Genomic DNA, 25,454 nt, shown 5'->3' on the forward strand with positions numbered 1-25,454 from the left:
TGTCCCACTGCACTGTGGTTTTTTCAAAATAACAGTAACCTCCCCTTAAGGATCCCTGTCCCAATGTACTGTGGTTTTTTCTAAATAACAGTAACCTCCCCTTAAGGATCCCTGTCCCACTGCACTGTGGTTTTTCGAACTTACAGTATCCTCTCCTTAATTTCCGATTGGATATATCTGTGGCACCACTGGTATAGAACACTTCTGTTGACTAGGTATCTCTATCAGTTAGAGCGATAGTATAACAATCTGAAGTCCAGGGTTCAAATCCCAGTCTAGCCCCGCTGATTTGTTGATAATATTTATTTATTTTATCTTTATTATTTCTCTTCAAAGTCTCGCAAGGTATGGTTTTCTTTTCAGAAAAGATTTACAAAAGATATAGTCATGCCTGGAAAACCTTTGTTACTGTTTTTGGTAGTAGTACTGGGACTCTTAGAGGACACGTTTAGGTTCAATTAGATACTTCGAAACTACCTGGTACATTTTGAATTGGGAGATTTTTTTATCAAAATCACCACTCTACCATGTACTGTAAACCCTGAATAACACAAGTGTCCTTACAGCACATGTTAATGTGGTTACTTTCTGAACTTAACCAAACTTTTAACCGACATTTTTACCAAAACAATATATATACTTCAATTGTTAAAATACTGATTTTAACACACTGTTATATAACCTTATTCCTACATCTACCATCATGTATAAAGAACGGAAGATCTGACTCAATGAATTGTTTGAATTCAAATATTTGACTTTCGTATAATTTGATACAAACATCGTTTCAATTTGAACATTTCACTGAAAGTATCCCTGGAATTTAACTGATCTTATCATTTGTATTTGAATAGTTGGTTTAAATGAAATTGAACATTTGGTATTATTTGAACAGTTCACTTTGTATCAATAAGCTAGGAAGCTAGATACAAGCAGATCTTGGTATAAAGATACAGTATATCGGGAAATTTTCGCCCAGTCGAACTTTCGCCCTTCGTCCATGAAATCAAATGTTGGCTGTAATGATAAATACGCCCTCATTACGGAGGGTAAAAAAAGGCGAAAATTAAACTGCTGCGAAAATTTCCCCCCATACAGTACTACAGTCACACTCAAATTATTAATGGATTATGCATGCTCATGAATATAATGTAGACCAAAATTTTACGGACTGCACAAATACAATTAACATGTAAACCACATTGATGAAATAACACAGGAAACTCAACGAGTTTTAAAAATTAACAAATGTGTCGCATAATGATGATAATTGATACATTTACGCACCAACTTTTACTTGAAACATCAAGATTTGATATTTAAAAATGTTCTCTTCATATGAAACCATTTCATGATTCCCCTTACCACAGCCTCAGTGAGTATAAAGCTCACTTACCAGTATATAACAAATTAATTCTGTAACTCTGTCACTCTGTACATTCTGTAAGCCCCTGTGTCTGAAGTCCAGAAAACCAGTCATGTTATCGTCAATAAAATCTGCATTGGGTCACTTCAAGGGGTAGTTCTGATGTGGGGTGGTATTTTTTTGAGATTCCAACATTTTCAAAGGATATTCAAAATATGGAGTTCCTAACAGTAGTTTTTACCCAATTCCACTCATCTCTACAGTTAAATCCCAAGATCCAGACACCTCTGCTTATCATTTGTCAAATAAAAATTTCATTTGTAAAGACTGTCCCTTTTTAAGCTATTATGATAGTTTTAGACAAACACTATAAAGTTTTTCTATTCTGCATCCCTATTTTAAAAACATCTGCTAAATATAATTCGTACTTCCTATCATATAGCAAGTTTAACCTGCAACTTATCTTTCATCTGTGTTATTCGAATAATTCACATGATCTGGGTTTTTTGAATAATTAATCATTTATTTTACAACAATTATGAAACAAATTCTGTTAACTTATGTTAATTACTCTCCTGATTTGTTGCTATTTGTTCACACGCTAGTTAACACATTCAATCCTGCAGACACATTTGAACTCTTCCTATTCAAATGTTGGAATAGTTCAGGATGAAATTTCAGGGGTGAATGAGTTAAAGAGAATCGTTCACATCGGGTTTTTTCCCCCTAACTCCTTAAACAAAATCTCCTGATAATGACATTTCATAATGATGTAACCATGGTTTCTATGCATGGGTAGTCATGGCTTATTTGTTTATCGTCATGGTGACAGTGAAGTGATAGTACAATATGTACAATTATGGGGCACCGGTTTATTCACACACAGCAGAGAACAAACGTACATTCAGTTTACATAAGTATTTCAACAACCAATTAAACAAGAATGATATATGCACCAAGAGTAAACATCATAATTTGACAAAGTGTGTCGGTAACCGTAGTTACGGGCCGACATGATTGTAAGTACTTCACAATTAACAACCGATGTGACACGTTTACTCCATAACAAACATAAACTCACTGTCAGAGTGAATTACACACAAACATTTCAGTAACCTATCTTGTCACTACTGTTGACTAATGCTCTGGTGGACATCAGGTTCCATATTCACGAAACTGTGCTCATGTTAAACATGGATTCTGTGCTCAACCCAACTTTCTTGTATCTTGCTAAAATCATGTAACAAGGTCATAAAGTCAAGTCTAGACATTGCAAATGATAACCTGCTTCATTTAAAAAATGTAAATTTTGATTATTTGATTACCTAAACAAGAAATCAGCCATGAGCATAGAATCAGAGTTGACATGAAATTGTTTTTAGCATGGGCCCCAAAAATTATTAAATTAAAACATGCTCTCTCATTGATGAAGACCAGGCCGTATTTCCACGAACATCTATTAACCCCTGAAATTTCATAATGAACTATTCCAACCTTTGAATTGGAGGAGTTCAAATGTGTCTTCAGGGATGAATGAGTTAATGCTGCTTAATTTCTGGAAATTCAATTTTCAAGGGCCCAGAGATTTGTTGACTTTCTACAGCTGTACTGAAAGAGCTGACTTGACGCAGATCAACTCTGTAGGCTGTACAGGAACCTAGATCAACTCTGTAGGCTGTACAGGAACCTAACAAATTACCCTTCAGCGTCACAATGTTCTACGCTCAACGTAGCACAAGTAATACCTACAATTACGTCTTTGTAAAAATGTTTCCTAGTTAATTAATTAAAGGTAAAAATCTATCTAATTCACCAAATTCATTATATTAATAGAAAGTTTCTCAAATGAAACTTTGTCAACAATTCATTAGCAAATAATGGCAGTATACTCCCTGTAAAATGATATCTTTTTCACACAAGAATATTCAATATCCCACCTTTCAGAGATTGGGCTCACACTTTAGCCGTGAGTAATTTCTGTGTCAACCCCTAGGGTATAATGAGCATGTGACATCAAAATGAAAACAAATGAATTATGTCACTTTTTATAATAAGATGATGTCATTTTTAGCTGGGTATTTGGCATAAAAAGCATTATTTTTCTGCCAAAACACCCTTCTTAAGGGGTGTGAACGACGTAAAAAACACAAACCCTTGGATTAAGATTTTCGAAAGCCAAATATTTGGCAAGCCTTTTGTTGGGTTTCCAAGAATCTTATCCTTTGGAATTAGATTTGTCCTGCCCTTGAGACAGGGGCGTCCACTTGTCCACACAAGGGTTGAACACTCATAAGTTGGAAAGTTTTCCAAAACAAACTTAACAAGCATTTCATTGCGAATCATGGCAGTAAGACTAATAATACGTGTCTCTTATGCTGGAGCAGTGGAGATAATCCATGCAAAGTCTAACACTGGTAGGTTTGTAAACAATTTTGGTGGCAATGTGATAAATCATGTCCATGACGAATGTCTAGCCTAGGAAGAAGCCGCGTGGCCGTACTTCGCTGCTGAGTGGCATGGTCTGTAGTACTTCGTCCAGGAGCTGTAGAGGGCGGTGGAGCTGAACCTCTATCCAACATGGAGTCTCCTTAATACTGTGACGGGGGTAGTCTGGTCCCCAGCCCTTAACAAAGCTCAGGCGCAGGATACAAAGACGTCGCAGGTCGTCAACACCAATTCCGGCTGCCGCACTAAGACCTACAAACAAATGTAAGAGATAAAGTATAAACACATTTAATTGATCTCTATATAACTTTCTTGTAGAATTGTGTACAAACTAATGAAGTTCTAGTGTACACAAAAACCTAATTGTCCTGACTAGCCAGGTCCCTATGTGCATACAAACCAAAGTGTTCAAACTAATGAGGTTCAACTGTACATACAACCCAAATATTTCATCATCCCTACAATCCAATTTAAGGAGAAGAATTTTAAAAAGTAACCTTAATTTCTCTTATTGGGCGAATTTAATTTTGGGCGAAAACAGTTTTTACAATCAAAGGGCGAAAATTTGACTGGGCAAAAAAAATCTTATTATACAGTACCATAGTCCATATGTTGGGTCTAATATTGAAAAATGTCCATTTTACTAATCTTACATGACCTGGACTGACGGACCTCTATGCAGATACTCAAACAAACAGCCACCAGTAACTTACCTACGGCAGGAGCTATACCCCCCACAGAGGCCGGCCCGGGGACATTTCCTGCCACAGCCGCAGCTTGGGCGGCAGCGGCAGCTTGTGCCGTGGCGGCTTGTTGCTGCATCTGTCGATGGCATTGTCGAATGTCGAATACCTGTAAGACACACAAAGTGTAAGAGGGCTGACCATGTTCTAGACAAATAGGATCCAGGGATGTTCAAAATAGGAACGTACAATATCATCTGGCTGTCAATCTAGTGTAATAACCCTATGATAGAAAACTTTTATATGCAGTATGTAAAAGCAACAGTCGTGACGTTACTAGGAACAAGGAATCAAAGGTGATACAAATTCCCTCGCATTCACACATTATGATATATGTAAGAGGAAATGAAGTCGCAAGAGAGATGACAAAAGTCTTTTTAAAAATAGTAACAGTGACCTTAACCTTCAACGCAGTAACCAGAAATGTGAACTTGTTCAAGGTATTGTCATACCGAACACTTGTATGAAGTTTCATGAATTTCCATTGAGAAAAGTTGCTAGAGCGATGACAAAGAGTGTAACATACGTACATGTGTACATACGTACATGTGTACATACGTACATGTGTACATACGTACGGGCGGAATCCTTTATCCCCTCGAACTTCTGTTGCGAGGGGATAATAACAATACAACGACATTGCAAATTTGGGGCGTTTTTAACATAATGATTACTAGGTAAGCTACAATGACCTCATAAATTCAAGGTGTCTTTTTATGTCGCTAGGAGCACTTTGACTTTACAAACACAACATGATTTTTATACCAGTAGAAATAATACGATGACTCCACATGTACGAATCCTCAGCATTGTTTTACATTTCTAGGAACAATACAATGATCCCACAAGTTTTTGGCATTTTTACATAACTAGGTAAGCTACAATGACGTCCTAAATTCAGAGTGATATTTTAAATTGACTAAAAACAATATGATGTTACAAATTCAGGGTGATTTTTACAACAATCTGTACAAAACAATAACGTTATGAATTCATGGTAATTTTTAAGTCCTTACAACAAGAAATGACAACACTAATCAAGGACGCTTCTTACAAAACAAGGGACAATACAATGACATCATATATGCACTATATTTATGTATAATTACCTTTATGTATGCGCTTGGGTATATTTTATGAACAGCATCACCGGGAGCACGCCCAGCCTCACGGTCGAGGTAGTAACTCTGGACGAAGACGCTGTGGTCGCTGACACAGCGTATCCAGACGTCACCCTCCCCTCGGTAGTCCAACTGTACACCCTTACCTATATGTAATCTACAACAATGGCAAATCATTTATGTCTGCTTTATTGTACAAATATCTTATGATCCAAAACAACGAATATATCATAGGTGTCAACGTGTGAAACCCCAAATGAGGGAAACCTCCCTACCAATGAGGGAAACCTCCCTACCAATGAGGGAAACCTCCACTTCCAATGAGGGAGATCTCCACTTCTAATGAGGGAGACCTCCACTTCCAATGAGGCAGACCTCCACTTCCAATGAGGGAGACCTCCACTTCCAATGAGGGAAACCTCCACTACCAATGAGGGAGACCTCCACTTCCAATGAGGGAGACCTCCACTTCTAATGAGGGAGACCTCCGCTACCAATGAGGGATACCTCCACTTCAAATGAGGTAGACCTCCACTTCCAATGAGGGAGACCTCCACTTCTAATGAGGGAGACCTCCACTTCCAATGAGGGAGACCTCCACTTCTAATGAGGGAGACCTCCACTTCCAATGAGGGAGACCTCCACTACCAATGGGGGAGAAAGTGCGTGAAACGTGACTGAAACTGCTTTGCTCAATCTATCTTTCCCTTTTTATGCATCAGAATAACTCCAAAAATGTATAGCATTCATTTGATTCAGACACACATCATTACCCACACCCTGCAGTAACTAGGAGATCATTTGACCACAGGATGTAGATTTTGAGTTTGTGTGATTTTGGACTTGAGTGAGGGAGTTTCCAGGGAGATTGTCAAAATGAGGGAGATTGGTAAATTTTGGTCAAAATGAGGGAGTCTCCCTCCTAATAAAGGAGGGTTGTGGCCCACTATGATATATAGAAATACTCAATGCACTCAACTCAACTCAACTCATGTCACATACATGTTTTCTTTGAACATACAGAACAATGGATTCTCTTACCCTGGACAGGGATATCCACCATTTTACCGGTGTGAGATTTTCTTTTCTCTTACCCTGGACAGGTGTATCCGCATTTTTACCGGTGTGAGATTTCCTTGTCTCCCCCTAGGGTTGAGACGGGGGGATTCCCCTATTCCTAACAATGGCATGATGTCACTTTAACAATACAATGATGTCACGTCAACAATCCATCAACGTCACGTCAACCCTGAATTTAGCATGTAACGTTATCATTACATTGTGCATATGATACACAATGAAAGAACAGGGTAAGAGAAAAAGAATCATTCACCCCCTTGTGGGTGAGATAGTGGAATCTCAACCCTCGGGGAAAGATTCTTCAGTTGCCAAACACTCGGCAGAGCCTCGTGTTTGGCAACTTAAGAATCCTCCCCCTCGGGTTGAGATTCTCCTATCCCACCCCGTAGGGGGTGAAAGATTCTATTAATCTCACCCTAGGGTTGAGACAAGCTACACATGTTCTTTGCACGTTCTCAACAATTGTATGACGTCATAGCAACAATACCATGACGTCACGGCAACAATACAATGACGTCACGTCGACAATTCAGCCGCATCACATCAACATTGTCTTGCATTGCTGTAACGTCTATGTAAAATACAAGGGTAAACAGGGTAAGAGAAAAATAATCATTCCCCCCCTTGGGAGTGAGACGGGGATATCTCAACCCTCGGGGTAAGATTCTTAAGCTGTCAAACACTCGGCAAGCCTCGTGTTTGACAACTTAAGAATCTTACCCCTCGGGTTGAGATTACCCTGTCTCACCCCCAAGGGGGTAAAAGATTCTATTAATCTCACCCCCAAGAGGGTGATATAGGGGAATTTTAACCAAAAGGGAAATATTCTTAAGTTTTCAAACAAAAGGCTTGCAGACTGTTTGGCATCTTAAGAATATTTCCCCGAATGTTGAGATTCCTCATCTCACCTTAGCCCTTTCACCACTGTAGACCATAACAGACTCATCTGGATCAATGCATGGTAGAGTCTACTAAAGTCACATGGGGATGAAAGGGTTAAGGTGCTGAATGATTCTTTTTCTCTTACCCTATTGATCCTGTAGTAAACAAAAGGCAATGGTGACAGTACAGACTCAGTTCTGTTGAAATCTGCTTCAGAAGCATTAACTCATTCACCCCTGAAGACACATTTGAACCCTTCCAATTCAAAGGTTGGAATAGTTCATTATGAAACTTCAGGGGTCAATGAGTTAATACACCCTCATCATTGTTGTCTTCATGTGGCATTATAGAAGTGACATTGCCAAATATAAAATGGAATGCTTTATTTTTTTCCACTGGCCACTGTATTGTGTACGATTGATAACTCACCTTGCCCTTTCACTGGCCTCTGTATTGTGTACGATTGATAACTCACCTTGCCCTTTCACTGGCCACTGTATTGTGTACGATTGATAACTCACCTTGCCCTTTCACTGGCCTCTGTATTGTGTACGATTGATAACTCACCTTGCCCTTTCACTGGCCACTGTATTGTGTACGATTGATAACTCACCTTGCCCTTTCACTGGCCTCTGTATTGTGTACGATTGATAACTCACCTTGCCCTTTCACTGGCCTCTGTATTGTGTACGATTGATAACTCACCTTGCCCTTTCACTGGCCACTGTATTGTGTACGATTGATAACTCACCTTGCCCTTTCACTGGCCTCTGTATTGTGTACGATTGATAACTCACCTTGCCCTTTCACTGGCCACTGTATTGTGTACGATTGATAACTCACCTTGCCCTTTCACTGGCCTCTGTATTGTGTACGATTGATAACTCACCTTGCCCTTTCACTGGCCACTGTATTGTGTACGATTGATAACTCACCTTGCCCTTTCACTGGCCTCTGTATTGTGTACGATTGATAACTCACCTTGCCCTTTCACTGGCCTCTGTTCGGTGAACATTTGATAACTGACCGAGACAGAAGCGGTCAAGACTGGAAGGGTCAGTGTAGCCGTCGACGGTCACTGTGGAGCAGCTATATGGCACCTTGAAGGTTTCCCCCACCTGTTGGTCCAGCTCAAAATATGTAATGGTACACCAAAATTCGGGGGCTGTAAAAAAAATAAAAATAAAAATTATATATAAGTAAATATATAAGTCCTTGTATGTACATGAAAATTTGGTGTCTGTAAAATATTTTTAATTTTGTGATTTTTTTGATTTTTTTTGATAAAGGAACTTTAAACAAAAATCATGTTTGTTTGAATAGCCATCAGGATAGAAATTGAATGAATTTTGACAATTTTATTTCATCATTAGAATAGAAATGAATACATGCTTATTAGATGCAACCAAAAATTATTGTTAGATCATTTTTTTTCTTTTTTTCAAAAGTTCATGTCAATGTTTGATACAGCGATGCTAACCACTACAGTAAAATTTACATATCTTTGATATATAAATTAATTGAATTTTTGGAATTAAAATTACAACGTGCATGATTGGGGCGAAATATCCCCATCTGACAATACGTTTATCAGGAATTCCTGAAGACATTGAGACTTTCATTAGCTTTGTTTTACTTACGTTGTTGATTGGTTAACGGAGGAAGAGGTATATTGTCTGATGTCTGTAAATGATTGTTGTTCCCTGTAACACAACACAGTCAAATGAAAACAAGCCATTAGGGACGATATGTCTCGTCTGTGCCCTGCTTTGACCATCAACGCACATATCAGTGAAATAAATTCAATGTAGACACCATTTGAAATAATATGTCTCGTGCCTGACTGATCCAAGTTTGGTTGGTGTAGCACTTATTGTTTCAGAGAAACTAACTTGAGCACAAAAACTTTCTGTTGATGGAGATGCTGACAAAGTCGATGGACTATGACAGGTAGGAAGCATCCAGCATTTGATGCATGAGTTGATATGTACTACCTAAGATGTACCTATGGTCCAAGTTTGGTTGGTCTAGCACAAATACTTTCAGTGAAACTAAGTCAAACACAAAAGCTTTATGCTGACGTCGCCGCCTGAAAAGCAACACCTTAGTCTCACTTCGGCTACTTCATCGCAGCGAGACAATAAAACTGTAAATCCTGGGTGAAAGATACCAGAGAAAATGACACTTCTATTAATTCAAATTATCTTGATTTGAAATTACCCAAGTTTTTAACACATGAATTATCATATAACTTTCAAATGTAAAATCTAATTTCAAACACAAGAAGCACAAGTACATCTCTTATATATGATTGAAAAAAGTCCCCAGATGGACGAAAGTGCTCGCTAAATTAGTCTTTGGGTCTTGTTTTATATATAGTACATGTATACAGTATAAGGTTCCTGTAAGATCCTGAACTCGAGGGTCCTGTAGGTTTATGTATCTATAAACAGAACTGAGGGTCCCGTAGGTTTATGTATCTATAAACAGAATTGAGGGTCGCCTAGGTTTATGTATCTATAAACAGAATTAGGGGTCCTGTAGGTTTACGTATCTATACACAGAATTGCGGGTCCTGTAGGTTTATGTATCTATAAACAGAATTGGGGGTCCTGTATGTTTACGTATCTATAAACAGAATTGAGGGTCCCGTAGGTTTATGTATCTATAAACAGAATTGGGGGTCCTGTAGGTTTACGTATCTATAAACAGAATTGAGGGTCCCGTAGGTTTATGTATCTATAAACAGAATTGAGGGTCCTGTAGGTTTATGTATCTATAAACAGAATTGAGGGTCCCGTAGGTTTATGTATCTATAAACAGAATTGAGGGTCCTGTAGATTTATGTATCTTTAAACAGAATTGAGGGTCCTGTAGGTTTATGTATCTATAAACAGAATTGAGGGGCCCGTAGGTATATATATAAACAGAATTGAGGGTCCTGTAGGTTTATGTATATATAAACAGAATTGAGGGTCCTGTAGATTTATGTATCTATAAACAGAATTGAGGGTCCCGTAGGTTTATGTATCTATAAACAGAATTGAGGGTCCCGTAGGTATATATATAAACAGAATTGAGGGTCCTGTAGGTTTATGTATATATTAACAGAATTGAGGGTCCTGTAGATTTATGTATCTATAAACAGAATTGAGGGCCCCGTAGGTATATATATAAACAGAATTGAGGGTCCTGTAGGTTTATGTATATATAAACAGAATTGAGGGTCCTGTAGATTTATGTATCTATAAACAGAATTGAGGGTCCCGTAGGTTTATGTATCTATAAACAAAATTGAGGGTCCTTTGTGATGTATCGATACAGTATTTCGCCCTTCACCTGTGATTACTAGACACAGTATACAAGTATTGTGTACTAATTATCACTGTCAAGATAACTTTGCCCTCATTACCGAGGGCCAAAAAGGCAAAAGTTTAATTGTGGCAAACATTTCCCGCCATACAGCACTTACAGAACTGTGGGTCCTGTGTCTGTGTGTAGGTAGCCGTACTGCTCCCGGCCCAGGTAGCACTGGAAGAGTCTGAAATCAAATGAATACATAAATATAGAACTTGTATATGTTGAATATTAAAGATGTCCTTAAGATTGTTTCACAAAACTGTCCACAGATATCTGGGTCACTTGGCCCTCCATGGCTCTGTGAGATGTAAGCGGGGACCCATTCAGGCATTGACTAAGTTTTGGTTGTTTAACAGCAGAGCATGACCTAAGATTTAACTTGATAGATATTTGAATTTTCAATCAAGTTCATGAACAACATACAACATGTAGGCAGAAAGAAAATGTTCAAATTGATTAAAAGTACATAATTTTTTATTAAGAATAGATACCACTGATTTGCAAAATGACAATGCTACATTACATATGAGAAGTGTTTGATTTTGGGAACCAATACATTGCGGATACTGTTCCATATTAATTTGTGTTTTGGGTATTGTCACGTTATAAACCTTATTTATTTAAAAACAACTATAGAACAAGTTATTTTAATTAATATTAATCACTGTTGTTGGCCCGGATGTTAGCGTGTGAAGGGTCTTAATGTGGGAGGAAACCGAAATATCTGGGAAAAATCAACATGGTTCGGCAAGTGAATCCATATCATTTCACAAGTGATTGGGATTCAACCCAGGCCACCTTAACGAAGGGCAAGTGCGCTATCCACTTATTATCAACTAACCTTACATACTTACTTCTAGGAAACGGGCTCAGGTTGGCCTGGCTAGAGTGAGGTATTTGTGGGTAGTTTTCACCAAGTGGAGAGGACAACCCAATACCACTGGAAGCTGAAATGAGGCCAACAATAACCAACATGATAAACTAATAATCAATAGTCATTTACATCAATGTATTTTACAGTGATTAATTTATCTTTTTGTCTGACCCTTAAAATTTATTTATTTATTTGTCTGACCCTATAAAATTATCAGTTGCAATAATTTAAATCTGTAAATCAAGATAATTGGTTTTTTCACCATCTATTTTGATCATCGTTTAATTTCTGATGTTTCCTCAAAAATCTTGCATTAAAATCTGAAAATTATAATCAATCATTATCCTTAAAAAAAAGTTAAAAAATATATAAGATAAATATTGCTATTTTTGCTCAAAGAACTGAACTAAAATTATAATATAATAACTTTTAAGATTCCTGTAAATGAAATGCTTAGTTGAGCTGGTTAAGAAGACGGTTATAGTTAGAAGCCAGAGATTAGTTAGTCTACGTAAGCAGAGTCAGCTGTCGGTTATCAAACTATACAAAAAAACAGAAATTCTGTCACGAATCTAAATAACAATGTATGTGTTATGTACCTGGATTTTTGTCTCTCTAAAATATGACAGATCCACACGTAATTCATAAAAAAAATATCAAAACAGGAAGAGAAAACTTGAACACTAAAGAAAGTTAAGGGAAGCTATTTTGAAACATTCAAATCACAGCATCACGGAACCAGCGTCTCCAATGAGTGATGATCCTGACAACTATATGTATATAACCAAAGTGAAAGCTCAAGAGAACTACACCGTACATTTAATCAGGGCCAGGTATACCCACTAGGATTTCTTCTGCAGTACATAAATTAATCATAATGGTGAAAAAAGTCTTAATGACATGTATTGCCTTTTAAGTATTAAGGATTAAACGGCACTGTAATAAGGAGGCACCAAGATTTTTTAGAAAAATATTCTCATCGTAAAATTCCAGGTTTTGTCACTTCAGAAATTCATGATAGGTTTTAGAAATTAAACAACTTCTGTCACCAAACGGCACTGTACCTAAGTGTATTAAACAAAACAAAATATGTGGAACATGATATCTGTGTTGAACTTGAAACAGTAACCAATGCAATTGTTTCCGAATGATTTAACACTTTATAAACCTTTTCACCCCTCTGCAACTTCAGTAGACTGTCCCACGCATTCATCTGAATGAGTCCATTATGGTCTACAGTGGTAAAGGGTTAGTGGGTTATCAACAGGAGAGAAGGATAAAGACGTCTCTATGTCTCTACTGTGATGGGAAATAACCAAAACACTAGGTATTTTGTTTGAGAAAAAAACATATCTGACTTGGTTTTTTTCAGTTCCGGCACCCTGATAACATCAAATACTGTATCAGTAACCTTGCACAGTATACAATGTATATGTGATTTTTGTGTTAGAGTTATCTCCCTTGATGATATTATGTTACTTGTACATAAATTACACGCAAGTTTTGGTTTCTTTTATTTTCACTCAATATATCAGATTATCTGTCAGTGTGATTATTTATAGGACTGAAATAACTGCTTGTCCATTCTACACCGACATAATGAATTCCCTCCCAAGTCAAAAAAAAGATGGAATTTAGTTCTGAAGGATTTTCTCATACATTGGATGTAATACATTATATTCAGTTTACACTGACATTCACTCAATAACCATTGTTCCTGTAAACTGGAGCTTATGATGTCATAACCTGACGATAGATTGTGACAAATTTCCATGTTGTTGACAATAATACATATGGGCGGAGCTATGCAAATTTTCCGCGGATGAGACTCAATTGTTTATGACGAATACGGTAGTTGAATAACGTCAATATCAGAATCAAATTGAAAAAAAAACAGTTAATTTTGAGTTATTCAAAGTTTGTCTTAGAGATGAAACTGTAAGGGATGACCAGAAAATAATCTTAGTTATTTCCCAAAACACCAGATAGTTATATATCACCAAATGGAGGATTTTGAGCGAGTGTCTTTTAATTTTGACATGCATGGAAAAACCTATTTAGTGTACGACGTGTTTGCGAGATTCCAGGGGGTATACAAATTGATGTTTGGAGTGGGATATAGTCCAATGATACAAAAGACAACTCAGGATTAAAAGCAGACCACTGCAAGAAAGGATTAAGCTGAAAGCAAATTTCTACTTCTATATGATACAGTGCAGCTAGCTTTGAAGCGTGTTAACACACATCAGTAAATAAGTACACAACAAGCCACGAAGCACATTCACGACTACACGAAGCAACGAGGAGTGTTCTCAGCACTAATACATCTAAAGCCTCGGACAGGGAAAAGATATACTGTGTACCGGGAAACCTTCGCCTGTAAAATCCGAATTCAGCCAGTGTTAATTACGCCTTTCTCATCTAGTAACTTTGTAAATTATGTTGTTGACCAACGTTCACTGTAATGATAAATTTGCCCTCATTTTAGGTGACGAAAAAGGCGAATATTTCCTGTTATACAGTAAATCAGACAACAGGAAGCGTAGTCACTAATGTCAATACACAAATACAAATTTGACGGGTAGCATGGGGGTAGGGGGTAGGGTTGGGGGTGGGTATGGAGGTATTCCATTGAGGGGGCATACTGTGATACATATGTATCTACTGAGGATCACATTTAAACATATACAGGACACAGGAGAGTGTTACATTCGTACAGTAAAGGATAAGCAGAATAACTCTATTTGACACTATGCACTGGGAGCAGTGTATAGGACTATAACAGTGGTTCTCTTGGATTTTGGGGGTATATTTTACAGTTTTACAAGATTCTGTACTCTCAGGTATGCAACTATATAGGACAGTTCTTCAACAAGCCATTCAGATTGGTATGTCTCACCTATGCCCCGCTTTGACCATCAATGCACAAATCAGAGAAACTAACTTAAACGCAAAAAAACTTAATGTTGATTGAGATGCTGACAAAGTCAAAGGACCATGAAAGGTAGGCTGCATCCAGCATTTGATGCATGGGTTGAGATGTACTATATACCCACAATGCATCTATGGTCCAAGTTTGGTTAGTCTAGCACTTATACTTTCAGTGAAACTAACTCAAACGCAAAAACTTAATGTTGACTCCGTCATCGCCGACAACAGTTTTGGGAGTAAATGTCCTCATAATAGATGTTTTGTGCGAAACACTGCATAATTTATTTGATTTTAAATCATATACCCAGTATGTTACATAATTATCAGGCAATTTTGTTAAAATTAATGTATTACATGTAATAGGGTTCAAAGAAGGATGTTTGTGGAATAAAATTAAAATGGAGAAGGTGTGACTATGTATCATACACAATGTATACATACCCGTTTCAACATTTTCACCAGCGGTATACAATAACACTATCACAGAGATAGTGTTGTAACACTACAACTTTGGCTTTACAGGGAGACCTGCTTTAACTCATTCACCCCTGCATTTTCATAATGAACTACTCCAACCTTTGAATTGGAAGAGTTCAAATGTGTCTTCAGGGGTGAATGAGTTAAAGTATGGTTAGGTTTTATATTGTTCAAGGTCCTATCAATAGCTGTGTTCCTTTAGGGACATGCCTCCATGTGTGTTGTGTAAGCGTACATGTGTGTATATGTGTGCCGGAGACAGGGTATGTTGGTGTACTTGCCTCCTTGTGATAGCGCGATATCTGATGCCGACTTCATAGTGCTATAAAGGAAATGCTTACTTTTAAACTAACCGACGGTAACTTGTTTTACAGAGAGAATGCACATGTTATTTCACAGGTCGATTAATTACTGTTAAAATAAATAGAATGTCTTGGTGTCTTAGGTCAGAAAGCCCTCCAAGATTAATTTCTTTACTGCTACACTTCAGCTCTCTGCACCCCTGATATATATCAAAATCGAAGACTCGGTGTGTACCACCTCGTGGATGAGGCCAGAAGGGTACTTTGTTCCTTTGGTAAACATCAAAATAATTGGTTGTGTAACAGTAAAATTGACTGGCTTTGAAGTCAGTGTCAATATCCTGTAATCTTCAAAGGACAGATATAAGCCTAGCGATACGTCAGCTTTTTTTACCCGATACCAATTCAATACCTAGCCGCTTGCCTTTAATTTTGCTGTGACATATTCCAGGGATGCAACAATCGAAAGTGAGCAAACCTCTGGAGTATCGAGGATGCACTTATGTAAGGTCTATGTTATCAACATCTAGACCACAGGTGACAGGTCTCCTACGCACCATTTAAAAGTGCTATCTTACTGAAATGTCACAAGCACAACACTGTGATAGTACGTAGTGTTGTTTCCACCATCAATTATGATCGAAATCAGTCGATTACACAATAGTTTCTAATTAATTGATCATGAAATTCCAAAATCAGTTAACCGGTTGAAATTTGGTTCATGTTATTTTCTGCAAACGCATGGGAGTTAATGTTGTGCCTCAGTTTTCTGCTCTTTAGAGTATTCATAAAAAGATACATTGTAGCAATGTATACATTCCGAGGACGTCACGATGTTACAGTGTTCGAGGCCTATCTGCACCCGCCGATATGTTGGTGAGTTCATTCATAATATTGAATTTGATGTGATGAAGTACCTGTAGATAATGTCTAGCAAAGCCAAAAGTAAATGCAGTTTTCAAACGAACACTCGCAACATGGCAAAATTGTCATAAGACTTCATGTTTTACTCACATCTGTATACATCAACAATCATGGCCGCGATTGGCTGTCAAGGTAGCCATGGTAACATTGAAGATGAAATATTTTTTCAGTCTACAGAACCACAATGTATACAGATAGCCAGATGTACAATATACTACGTCAGTGAAAAACTGTTTGTAATGAAATCAAAAATCATGGTCGATAATTTCCATTTATCAATGTTTGTCATTTCTATGACACTTAGCAACTCGAGTAGACATTGAAGAATTCCAAAATGCTCAGTGTTGCATTAACATTGTTATTCAATTTCGGCCTGGTGCACTTGATAGATCAGTACACACACTAAATGTTTCAATATCATTCAATGTGACTGGCAGAAATTATAAAGGACAACAACCCCAGACCCCAAATAGCAGAGACAGGACCCTGGAATGTGACTGGCAGAAACTATAAAGGACAACAACCCCAGACCCCAAATAGCAGAGACAGGACCCTGGAATGAGACTGGCAGAAACTACAAAGGACAACAACCCCAGACCCCAAATAGCAGAGACAGGACCCTGGAATGAGACTGGCAGAAATTATAGAGGACAACAATCCCAGACCGGATAAAGCAGAGATAGGACCCTGAAATCAGACAGGCAGATATTGTAAACAACCCTGGAACCCAGATAGCGGAAAGGACCCTGGAATGTGACTGGCAGAAACTGTAAGTAACAACTACCCAGGTTCTGTATAGCAGAGACAGGACCCTGGAATGTGACTGGCAGAAACTATAAGTAACAACTACCCAGGTATAGCAGAGACAGGTAAACAAATGCAGTAACACATACACAAACAAGCTACACAAACAGAAAACACCAACACAAAAATAAAACCTGAGGGTTGAGGCGAGAGAGCCTGGGGGGACAGGGGAGTGTGCTGGAGGGGGACAGGGACCGACCCTGCAGGCCCTGCCCCCTGGGAGGGGCCACCTCGCCCCACTATCGTGTTAGAGTGCTGAGGAACTGTCTGATGGTGAGGCTGGTGCTGCCCAGTGGACTGTGGGCTCGGTGAACCCTGACCTAGATAAATAACCAATCAAATTATCACATCGCCACTTTGTGCTGTACTGTACAAAAAATAATGTTGAAATAGTAGAGGAATCATTCACCAATTAAATCACAGAAGATTCAATTGCTCTGCACTGTACAAAAATAAATTAAGATTCAAATAATGTTTGCATATAGGCTAAAAAATACACAACTTTATATGCTGTAATGTACAATAAAACATTAGCACATAATTTAGCAATTTTGCCCAAACACCTAATAAACACAGGTAAATTTATATAAGGAATGCTCACTTTGGTGGATAAAATCAACATGTTGTGTGATAATCAAGTCAACAAACTGTTACTGTTGTGCAGAACATATATAATACTCATAGCACTGATCAAATAGCACAAAGTAAAAACATTGACAGCATTTCAAACAGAATTGACCAATCAAATTGTCACAATGCAAATGTATGCTTAACATGAAATATATATAAAAAAAAAATCACATTAAAATATATATAAAGATATCAATACATGTGAACAACGAATTACATTGCAAAGCTTTCCATGGAAATAATAATCAGTCCTTAATCAGAAATAATACGGGAAAGCAAAGTGCCATATAATGCAATGGTTGCTTGAATTGGTAGCAAAATATAAACGGGTCAAAATTTAAAACATGATAAAATATATTTGTGCCAAGTTAAAATAGGAATACATGCTTAAATTGATAAACAAACTTCAATAAGATTAAATTATACAAATTCCTGGTCAGAATAACTTGGAAATGGTCTGTTCCTTGAAGATACGACTCGCTGGACAATTTTGATGGGGATCTATAATTCCAGTAAGGTAATTCTAGGGCATAAGGCTATGACTCCAAAGGTCAATAGCCAATTAAAGTGACTAAACCAGGCCTTCATACTAGAGGTCAAAGGTTGACAAGTAAATTGGCTCTTGCTTCAAAACCTTAGGTAAGGAGCTATGAAATATCATTCTCCACATCAAGAGATCACCTAGAGTATTATTCCATTTTAAGTCTTGTCCTTACGAGGTCACATTCAAGAAAGCTGTTTAGAACTTCTACAAAAGGTTGAAGTTCCGGCCACTAATTCAATATATAAAGAACACAGGGTTTGGTGACTGATCGCACCAAGGTCATAGGTCACGAAAAAGAGAAAGGGCAGGGTTACCATACCGAGGGCCGACGACGGGAGTCCGCGGCTGGTGAAGCTGTCCTGAGGGGGGTGTTGTATGGTCTGACAGCTGTCGCCTGCCTCTATGGCCGGGTGATGGTTTCCTCCTTGGTACTCATCCTTCACAAGTCTGCTAGGGGGCGCTGTAATAATCGGCACTGTGGCATTGTTAATAGCAACAAGTGTACATACCCATCCACAAGTCTGTCGTGGCGTAAAATCTAACTATGAACAGATTCCTAGTTAAGCCATCCGCAAGTCTGGCCTGTTTAAAATCTTCGCTATAATAGATTCTAGTTAACCCACCTACAAGTCTGTCCTGTTTAAAATCTTAGCTATAACAGATTCTAGTTAACCCATCCGCAAGTCTGTCCTGTTTAAAATCTTAGCTATAACAGATTCTAGTTTACCCATCCACAAGTCTGTCCTGCGTAAAATCTAATTATAAACAGATTCCTAGTTTACCCAGCCTCAAGTCTGTCCTGTTTAAAATCTTAGCTATAACAGATTCTAGTTAACCCATCCACAAGTCTGTCCTGTTTAAAATCTTAGCTATAACAGATTCTAATTTACCATCCATAAGTCATGATCAGTCGTGGCATAAAATCAAAATCTGACCAGATATCTGGTTTTTCACACATCTGTCATAACAATTATTCCTACAACCAGTCTGTTACTGAAATTCTGATGGATACCTTTTATAAGAAACTGACTTCTATTTTTTGGTTATTTTAAGTTTTTATATTATTCTTTCACTTAAATGTACATTTTTTCTGCCTTTTCCTTTTAGTCTGCTAAAACACCACAGACAGCTAAGTGTAGGTCAAATGATGATTCTGTGACTATACTTAAGTAGACCATCAGTCTACAGTATATATAAAATTTAAAAGAGATAACTAGACAACATCAAATGGGGAGTCTCGGCAAATTTAATCCAGTTTACAGGTTTCAGCCCATTGAATTTGGAGAGACTCCCAATTTGGTGTTTGTTGTCTGGTTATCTCTTCTTTTGAATGTTTAAAATTCTGTGTTTGAATTACAAATCCATATGAGTCGCAAGTGACATGACTTGAAGGCTGGTTGTGATTCTTAGCCCCCTCAAATCAAAGTTTTCATTCCATACAGAACTCAGATATGACTTACTAGGCTGTTACATGTACCAGGGGGTTGGATGCCTTGGGAACTGATAAATTCTAAAACCACTTGAAGCTCTAACAATAGCTACACATATAACACATGTCAAAACCAATACAAGTTACAATACACATACAAAAAAATATTGATAAAAAGTGCATGAAAGTGCAGGAAAAGAATCCAGTCCTTCAGGAAAATATCTGGAAAGTAATTCCTTAACCATTGTTATAAAAAAATGAGATTCAGCTTGAATCCTCAACTCAGAAATTTATCAAGATAACGAAAAAGAACAAAGATTTTTGATGCTTTAGCCATAGGCTGTAATCAATAACAAGGATCTATTTTATCACTCTCATTCTGACTGTTAATATCCAAAAATCATTCTTTTTAAAAGTAAGTCATGTGAGATATCTACATGTAATTACCCATAATTAAAAGTTAATTTTGGTGAAGACCTGAATGCCCTATTTGTTCTGTGGTTGACCTATAAATAGCAAGTGACCTTTGGTGCTGACCTTGGAACCCTGAAATATGAATCCGTCCGAGGTTTTCTCATACTTGACCTTTGTATTCTCATACTTGACCTTTGTATAAACTAAGATGAAAATCTGACAAGAAAATAAGTTGGAAGCCATGAAAATGGAACGGAAAAGGGAAACACTCCATGCCACCAGCATCATCGGTACCCCATACAGTATTTAAGGATAGTGGCATTAAAAAACACAACATAAAATAACCTCCTGTCTTCTATTAAAACTGTCCATGTTTTTGTTGTGAGACAAGATTTCAAAGGGGGCTTACTGTCAAAAGATCTTGAATGGTCATATTTTCCTCGTCTGCTGGATTGGCAGTTATATAACAGTGGAAACAGTATTCAATGACTTGCTCCAAAAGTCACAATGTCCATTACTGCTGATGGCAAAACTTAGAATACATCAAAATGACAATAAATAAATAAAAGACAAGTATTCCAACTATAATAAATACTCACGTGCATGCTGTATTGTCAAGCCAGATAAATCTGTGAAAAATAAAATATAAATGATAAGTTTTACCAAATTTATTTATTTTCAAACTGAAAATATCTTAGAACTCATGGCACTGTAGGACTGGAAGTATTTTTTCCACACTATCAATATTATTTCTGAATGGGCAGATAGCCAGATATCAAAATGTTGTCAACACACTTGTGTGATTTATGATCGCTTTATTCAGACAGTGACAATATTTACTCATTTCAGTCTTATTTGTAAAGATCATAAAGTTACGACGATGTCCAATGTCGAAATCTTCATCTAACAGTGAAGGTGTTTGCATGACACTAAACAAGACGCTGATAAAGCTTAATACATTACACATATAAATCAAATAAGAAATATAAAATTACGTGTACTATGGTTTGATTATGATATTGTTTTAACCTTATCAGCCTTCAGTAGCACGTGTACGTGTTCATTATCAAATTCATTTTTGAGATTACTAAATTTTATACACCGATTTCTATTCTGATTCACTGAAAACACATGAAAAGAGATTCATTACGCCTATGGTTTATTTGAAAATATAACTTGAGGTCGAACATAAATACTGGCACGGTTGTAGTAATCCAAAATGTATAGTAATTAAGTATAAGAGATCAGAATTAGCATACAGCTGATATTACCTATACCAGGGGAGACAACTCTCTCATAGTGGTAAGGGTTTACACACACACTGTCCTGCTTCAGGTCAAATGCGTACTGACAGTATTTAGCATGCTTTAACTCGTTCTTGTGGAGGTCCGGCCATCTCCAAATACGGGCGTATATCACATGAGGAAATCCCTTTCTTCCAGCAACCTGCGTACAATTACAATATACATAGAGAATTTACATCCAGCCCTTCTCACAATATACATATAGAATTTATACCCAGCCCTTCTCACAGTGCTAGATTTTTTCAAGTTAATGTATTGTATAACCTAAAAAAAGGCTATCACAAAAGGCCACCATGACCTATGGTCAGGTAACCTAAAAACCAGACAACAATAAAAGATGATGTCATATACCAAAATATATTTTCAAGTTAATGTATCGTATAACCTAAAAAAACAGACAACAATAAAAGATGATGTCATATACCAAAATGTTTGGTGCAGCCACTATTTGTAAATCTAACTTCTGATTGGTTGAAGTTGCTTGGCAATGAAACTACTGTGCAATGTTGTGTTTTGTGCAGAATTATTTTACGTTTATCAGAAATGAATAAATATTCATTGACTATGAAATTATAAATGTTGTCAGACTTTTAAAAGGAATTTATAAGGGATAACCATTATAAGTTTTGGAGAAAATTTGTATATAACAGAAAAGACTGTGTGCACTGACTTTTGTGCAAATTGCACACAGGTTTTCAGTACATACATAGTTATACATGTATATAATATTTCATAACCCAAATAAAATCCTGGTTATTCCTTAAATGTCAGAATGCATGATGCACAAACAAAACAGGGTACTCCGTGTACACATGTAATGTCACACATAATTCCTTTGTAATACAAAATCAATACTTTTCTACACTTCAAATACAAGGAACCGTGATACATTATAAGAATGTATCAGACCTGAAGATTATTTACGTCATGCACTCCTGGCAAGAGCTTCAAAAAAGAAGTTGAAATATAAACCATGTAAAAAAGCTTACTTCACTAAATTGTCCCTTTAATTTTTCATGTCCTGTATACTTTTATTTATATCATTAATTCATTCACCCCTGAAGACACACATGAACTCTTTTACTTCTATGGTTGGAATATTTCATTATGAAATTTCAGGTGTAAAACTTAAATCAAAACAATACATGTGTAATGTACCTGTAGCCTGCCGTCTAATGTTCTCTGTATGGTGACACACTTGGTAGGGTGGGCTCCATTGGTTGTAATGGCTGTGATCAAACTGTCTAATTCATCTCTCTTTTCCTTCAGTTTCTTCACCAGACTCTCGATAGCTCGCTTTCCAAAACTCTCGCTCTCCCCTCCCTGTCTGTGACACATGAGGCTGTGGACGATACTCAGACAGGCGTCCGCTGATGTAGGGGCCTGAGAGGACATGATCAAGCCCCTAGGTGACCCAGATCAAGAAACTATTGATGTCTCTCAAATTATCCTCAATTATGGAAACTGTGGAAGGAAAAATTGAAACTATTAATATAACCTAAATTAAAGGAATTACAAAACAACAAATCTGTAGGTGTAATTGTAAGAGTTGTCAAACTGAGGGAGTTTTAGTTGCCGGTTACTCAAAAACTCTTCTGACCGAGTAACTGGTTAATTATATATAAATTGGTCAAGAACACCAAAATACGAAAGCATGTCGTTTCTAACTGAACTCAAATGTGAAAATGTTGTTCTTGAGAAGCATGATTTGATCGATAAAACTAATTTCTAGATTTTTTCACTTTTTTTGTTGTTTCACATGATATTATTTAATTCATTTGTGTGCTCTTGAGATTATTTCTACAGACCCATCCTTAAATATAAAATGCAGCATTGGGATTTCACATGTCACTGTGTGGTTGACATCTCATTGTAAACCTTTCTTGTAAATTGAGAACAGAAACAACCCCCCCCCCAAACAGGTCAGTCTGAACATTGTTTTTATTACCAAAAAATCTTATTTAGGTCTCATCACTAGTAGATAATTGAAGGCCTAAACCAGGTAAACATGGATTCATCCCCTGGGGTAAATACATGTCTAACTATTTGGTTCCTGATTTTGGTAACCGGTTCACAGTAGATCCTCCGATTGTGTAATCGTTTAACCAGCTAACATTGATAACACTAGGACCCTGCTGACAGAATGTACCAGCAGTTGGTAATAAGGGCAGTTTCGGATAAACAAATTGCCCATGGCGACCAGATAGCTCAATTGGTAGAGCATCCGTCTAGATTTCTGAGGGTCCCGGGTTCAAACCCTGGTCTGGCCATGCATTTTTGTTCTCTCCTGTTACATTTGGCGCCCAACGAAATATACCCACAGTAGGTGGTATAGGGTCTCGTGTGTCTTCATGGTCGAAGACTTTGTTAAAGGAGGGAGGAATGTAGCAGAACTGGACTGGGTCGATTGTCGGCGACCAGATATATAGCTCAATTTGTAGAGTAACTGTCTAAAGTTCAGAGGGTCCTGGGTTCGAACCCCGGTGTGGCTGTGCTTTTTTCCTCTCCTGTTACACATGTATCAATATTTGTCAGTAAGGCATTGCATCATGGCAGATTTTTATCGTCAGCACCTCAAAACTTAGTGCTACGAAATGGTGTCAGAGAATGTCATGTTTTCATAAAGTGGTGTGCTCTGGCCCCACACCAGACATCTATCTGTCAAAATATCTAAGTCTGGAGTCAGGGCTAAAGGAGACTTGGGCTAGCAGAAGCTTAGCTTCAGTACAGCACATGTGAGTTTGTTTGACCTTTTGAGCAACGCTGTACATACATGCATTACTACAAGTCTGTTGCCACTATCGATTCTTGGTCATAGTACGTAGTGAAAGTACACATTTAGTTTACCTAGCAAGGTTGTTGAAGAACCACAGTATTCAAAGTAACCTGCTTGTGAAGCATGTTGCTGTTTACATTTGCTTTAATTCGATTAAAATGCAATTTTATCATGCGGGCTTAGAAACTCGTCACCCAATATTTCAGTAGATTTTTTGACATAGGAGATACTCATAGATACAATTGGCAATATGGGCAAGAGGATTAAATTGTAGTTTTTAAACCTTTCCATGAAAAAAAAAGTTGATTTCACAAAAATTCTGAAAAGGCATGAAATCAGCTGTTATAATAAAAGGTCGAAAATGTTCATTTCTGTTACATTTTTCAAATGCCATAGAACAGTAAACTATCGTTATTAATAAACTGTTTACCTATAAATTGATTGCTTTAATATATAAACAATCGCAGAATAACCTTAATAACATTGGTGCGAGCGGTGTTTTAATTTGGTAGGGAGAGTAGGGCCGGGTGTGGTACACATGTTGTTGGCTACCGGCAGCGGAGCAGATTCGCCAACAACACACACGTACTAAGTCAACAGTGACGTATAATGAGGCCTCATCGGAAATTTTGGTGCTGTTAAGTTATGTTTCTAGTGTAATTTATGCTAATTCTTTTAAAATAAATCCTGCACCATCTTCAAGTCGCCTTCCTGTAGTAGAGCCAGACTTGGTGGCACCAACCAAAACAAACGAGGGACGAACCAACTGATGCTTTTATCACCAGTGTTCCTAAGGCATCTACACTGATTTTCGGTCCATATTTGTATTCATTGGCATCATCAGTATATTTTACAAAACGCATGCGGCGGTAAAACTTACCCTGATCCAGATAAATTGCACATTTACAATATAATATTCCCGACTTGTCACATTTTCATGGCGCGAGTGAAACCAAAATAACAAGTACGCATGCGCCGAATACAGAAATCTAATATAATTTGCACTTCCGGTTCAGAATTATAAATATATTTAGGGGCATGATGAGGG

At 37.4% G+C, this 25,454-nt stretch overlaps 1 protein-coding gene across 3 annotated transcripts; it reads right to left on the reverse strand.

Annotated features, from left to right (window-relative positions):
- Positions 1-294: 294 nt before the first annotated feature.
- Positions 295-25,374, reverse strand: LOC110466964 (mothers against decapentaplegic homolog 4-like). 3 transcript variants are annotated; one of them, XM_021523793.1, is made up of 13 exons: positions 25,287-25,374; positions 22,789-23,094; positions 21,598-21,772; positions 20,926-20,955; positions 18,803-18,943; positions 17,444-17,629; positions 11,852-11,944; positions 11,110-11,178; positions 9,278-9,340; positions 8,619-8,802; positions 5,664-5,832; positions 4,525-4,663; positions 295-4,063 (listed from the first exon to the last, which is right to left on the reverse strand). In XM_021523793.1, exons 2-13 carry the CDS (start codon positions 23,023-23,025, stop codon positions 3,837-3,839), a joined length of 1,713 nt encoding a protein of 570 aa, XP_021379468.1. In that variant the 5' UTR covers positions 23,026-23,094; positions 25,287-25,374; the 3' UTR covers positions 295-3,836. The 3 variants fall into 3 exon arrangements, with proteins under 3 accessions (XP_021379468.1, XP_021379467.1, XP_021379469.1); XM_021523792.1 differs by having other exon boundaries at positions 18,803-18,958; XM_021523794.1 differs by lacking the exon at positions 17,444-17,629 and having other exon boundaries at positions 18,803-18,958.
- Between the last annotated feature and the right edge of the window lie 80 nt (positions 25,375-25,454).

The sequence above is a fragment of the Mizuhopecten yessoensis genome, unplaced genomic scaffold, assembly GCF_002113885.1.
Source record: "Mizuhopecten yessoensis strain PY_sf001 unplaced genomic scaffold, ASM211388v2 scaffold11151, whole genome shotgun sequence".
Taxonomy (NCBI): domain Eukaryota; kingdom Metazoa; phylum Mollusca; class Bivalvia; order Pectinida; family Pectinidae; genus Mizuhopecten; species Mizuhopecten yessoensis.

Coding starts and splice junctions, on each gene's coding strand:
- LOC110466964 (XM_021523792.1), bottom strand. CDS start 23,025: ATGTCCTCTCAGGCCCCTACATCAGCGGACGCCTGTCTGAGTATCGTC. Junction 18,959..20,925: donor CTTGACAATACAGCATGCAC/GTGAGTATTTAT, acceptor ACAATGCCACAG/TGCCGATTATTACAGCGCCC. Junction 11,945..17,443: donor TCTCTCGCCTCAACCCTCAG/GTTTTATTTTTG, acceptor GCCTCATTTCAG/CTTCCAGTGGTATTGGGTTG.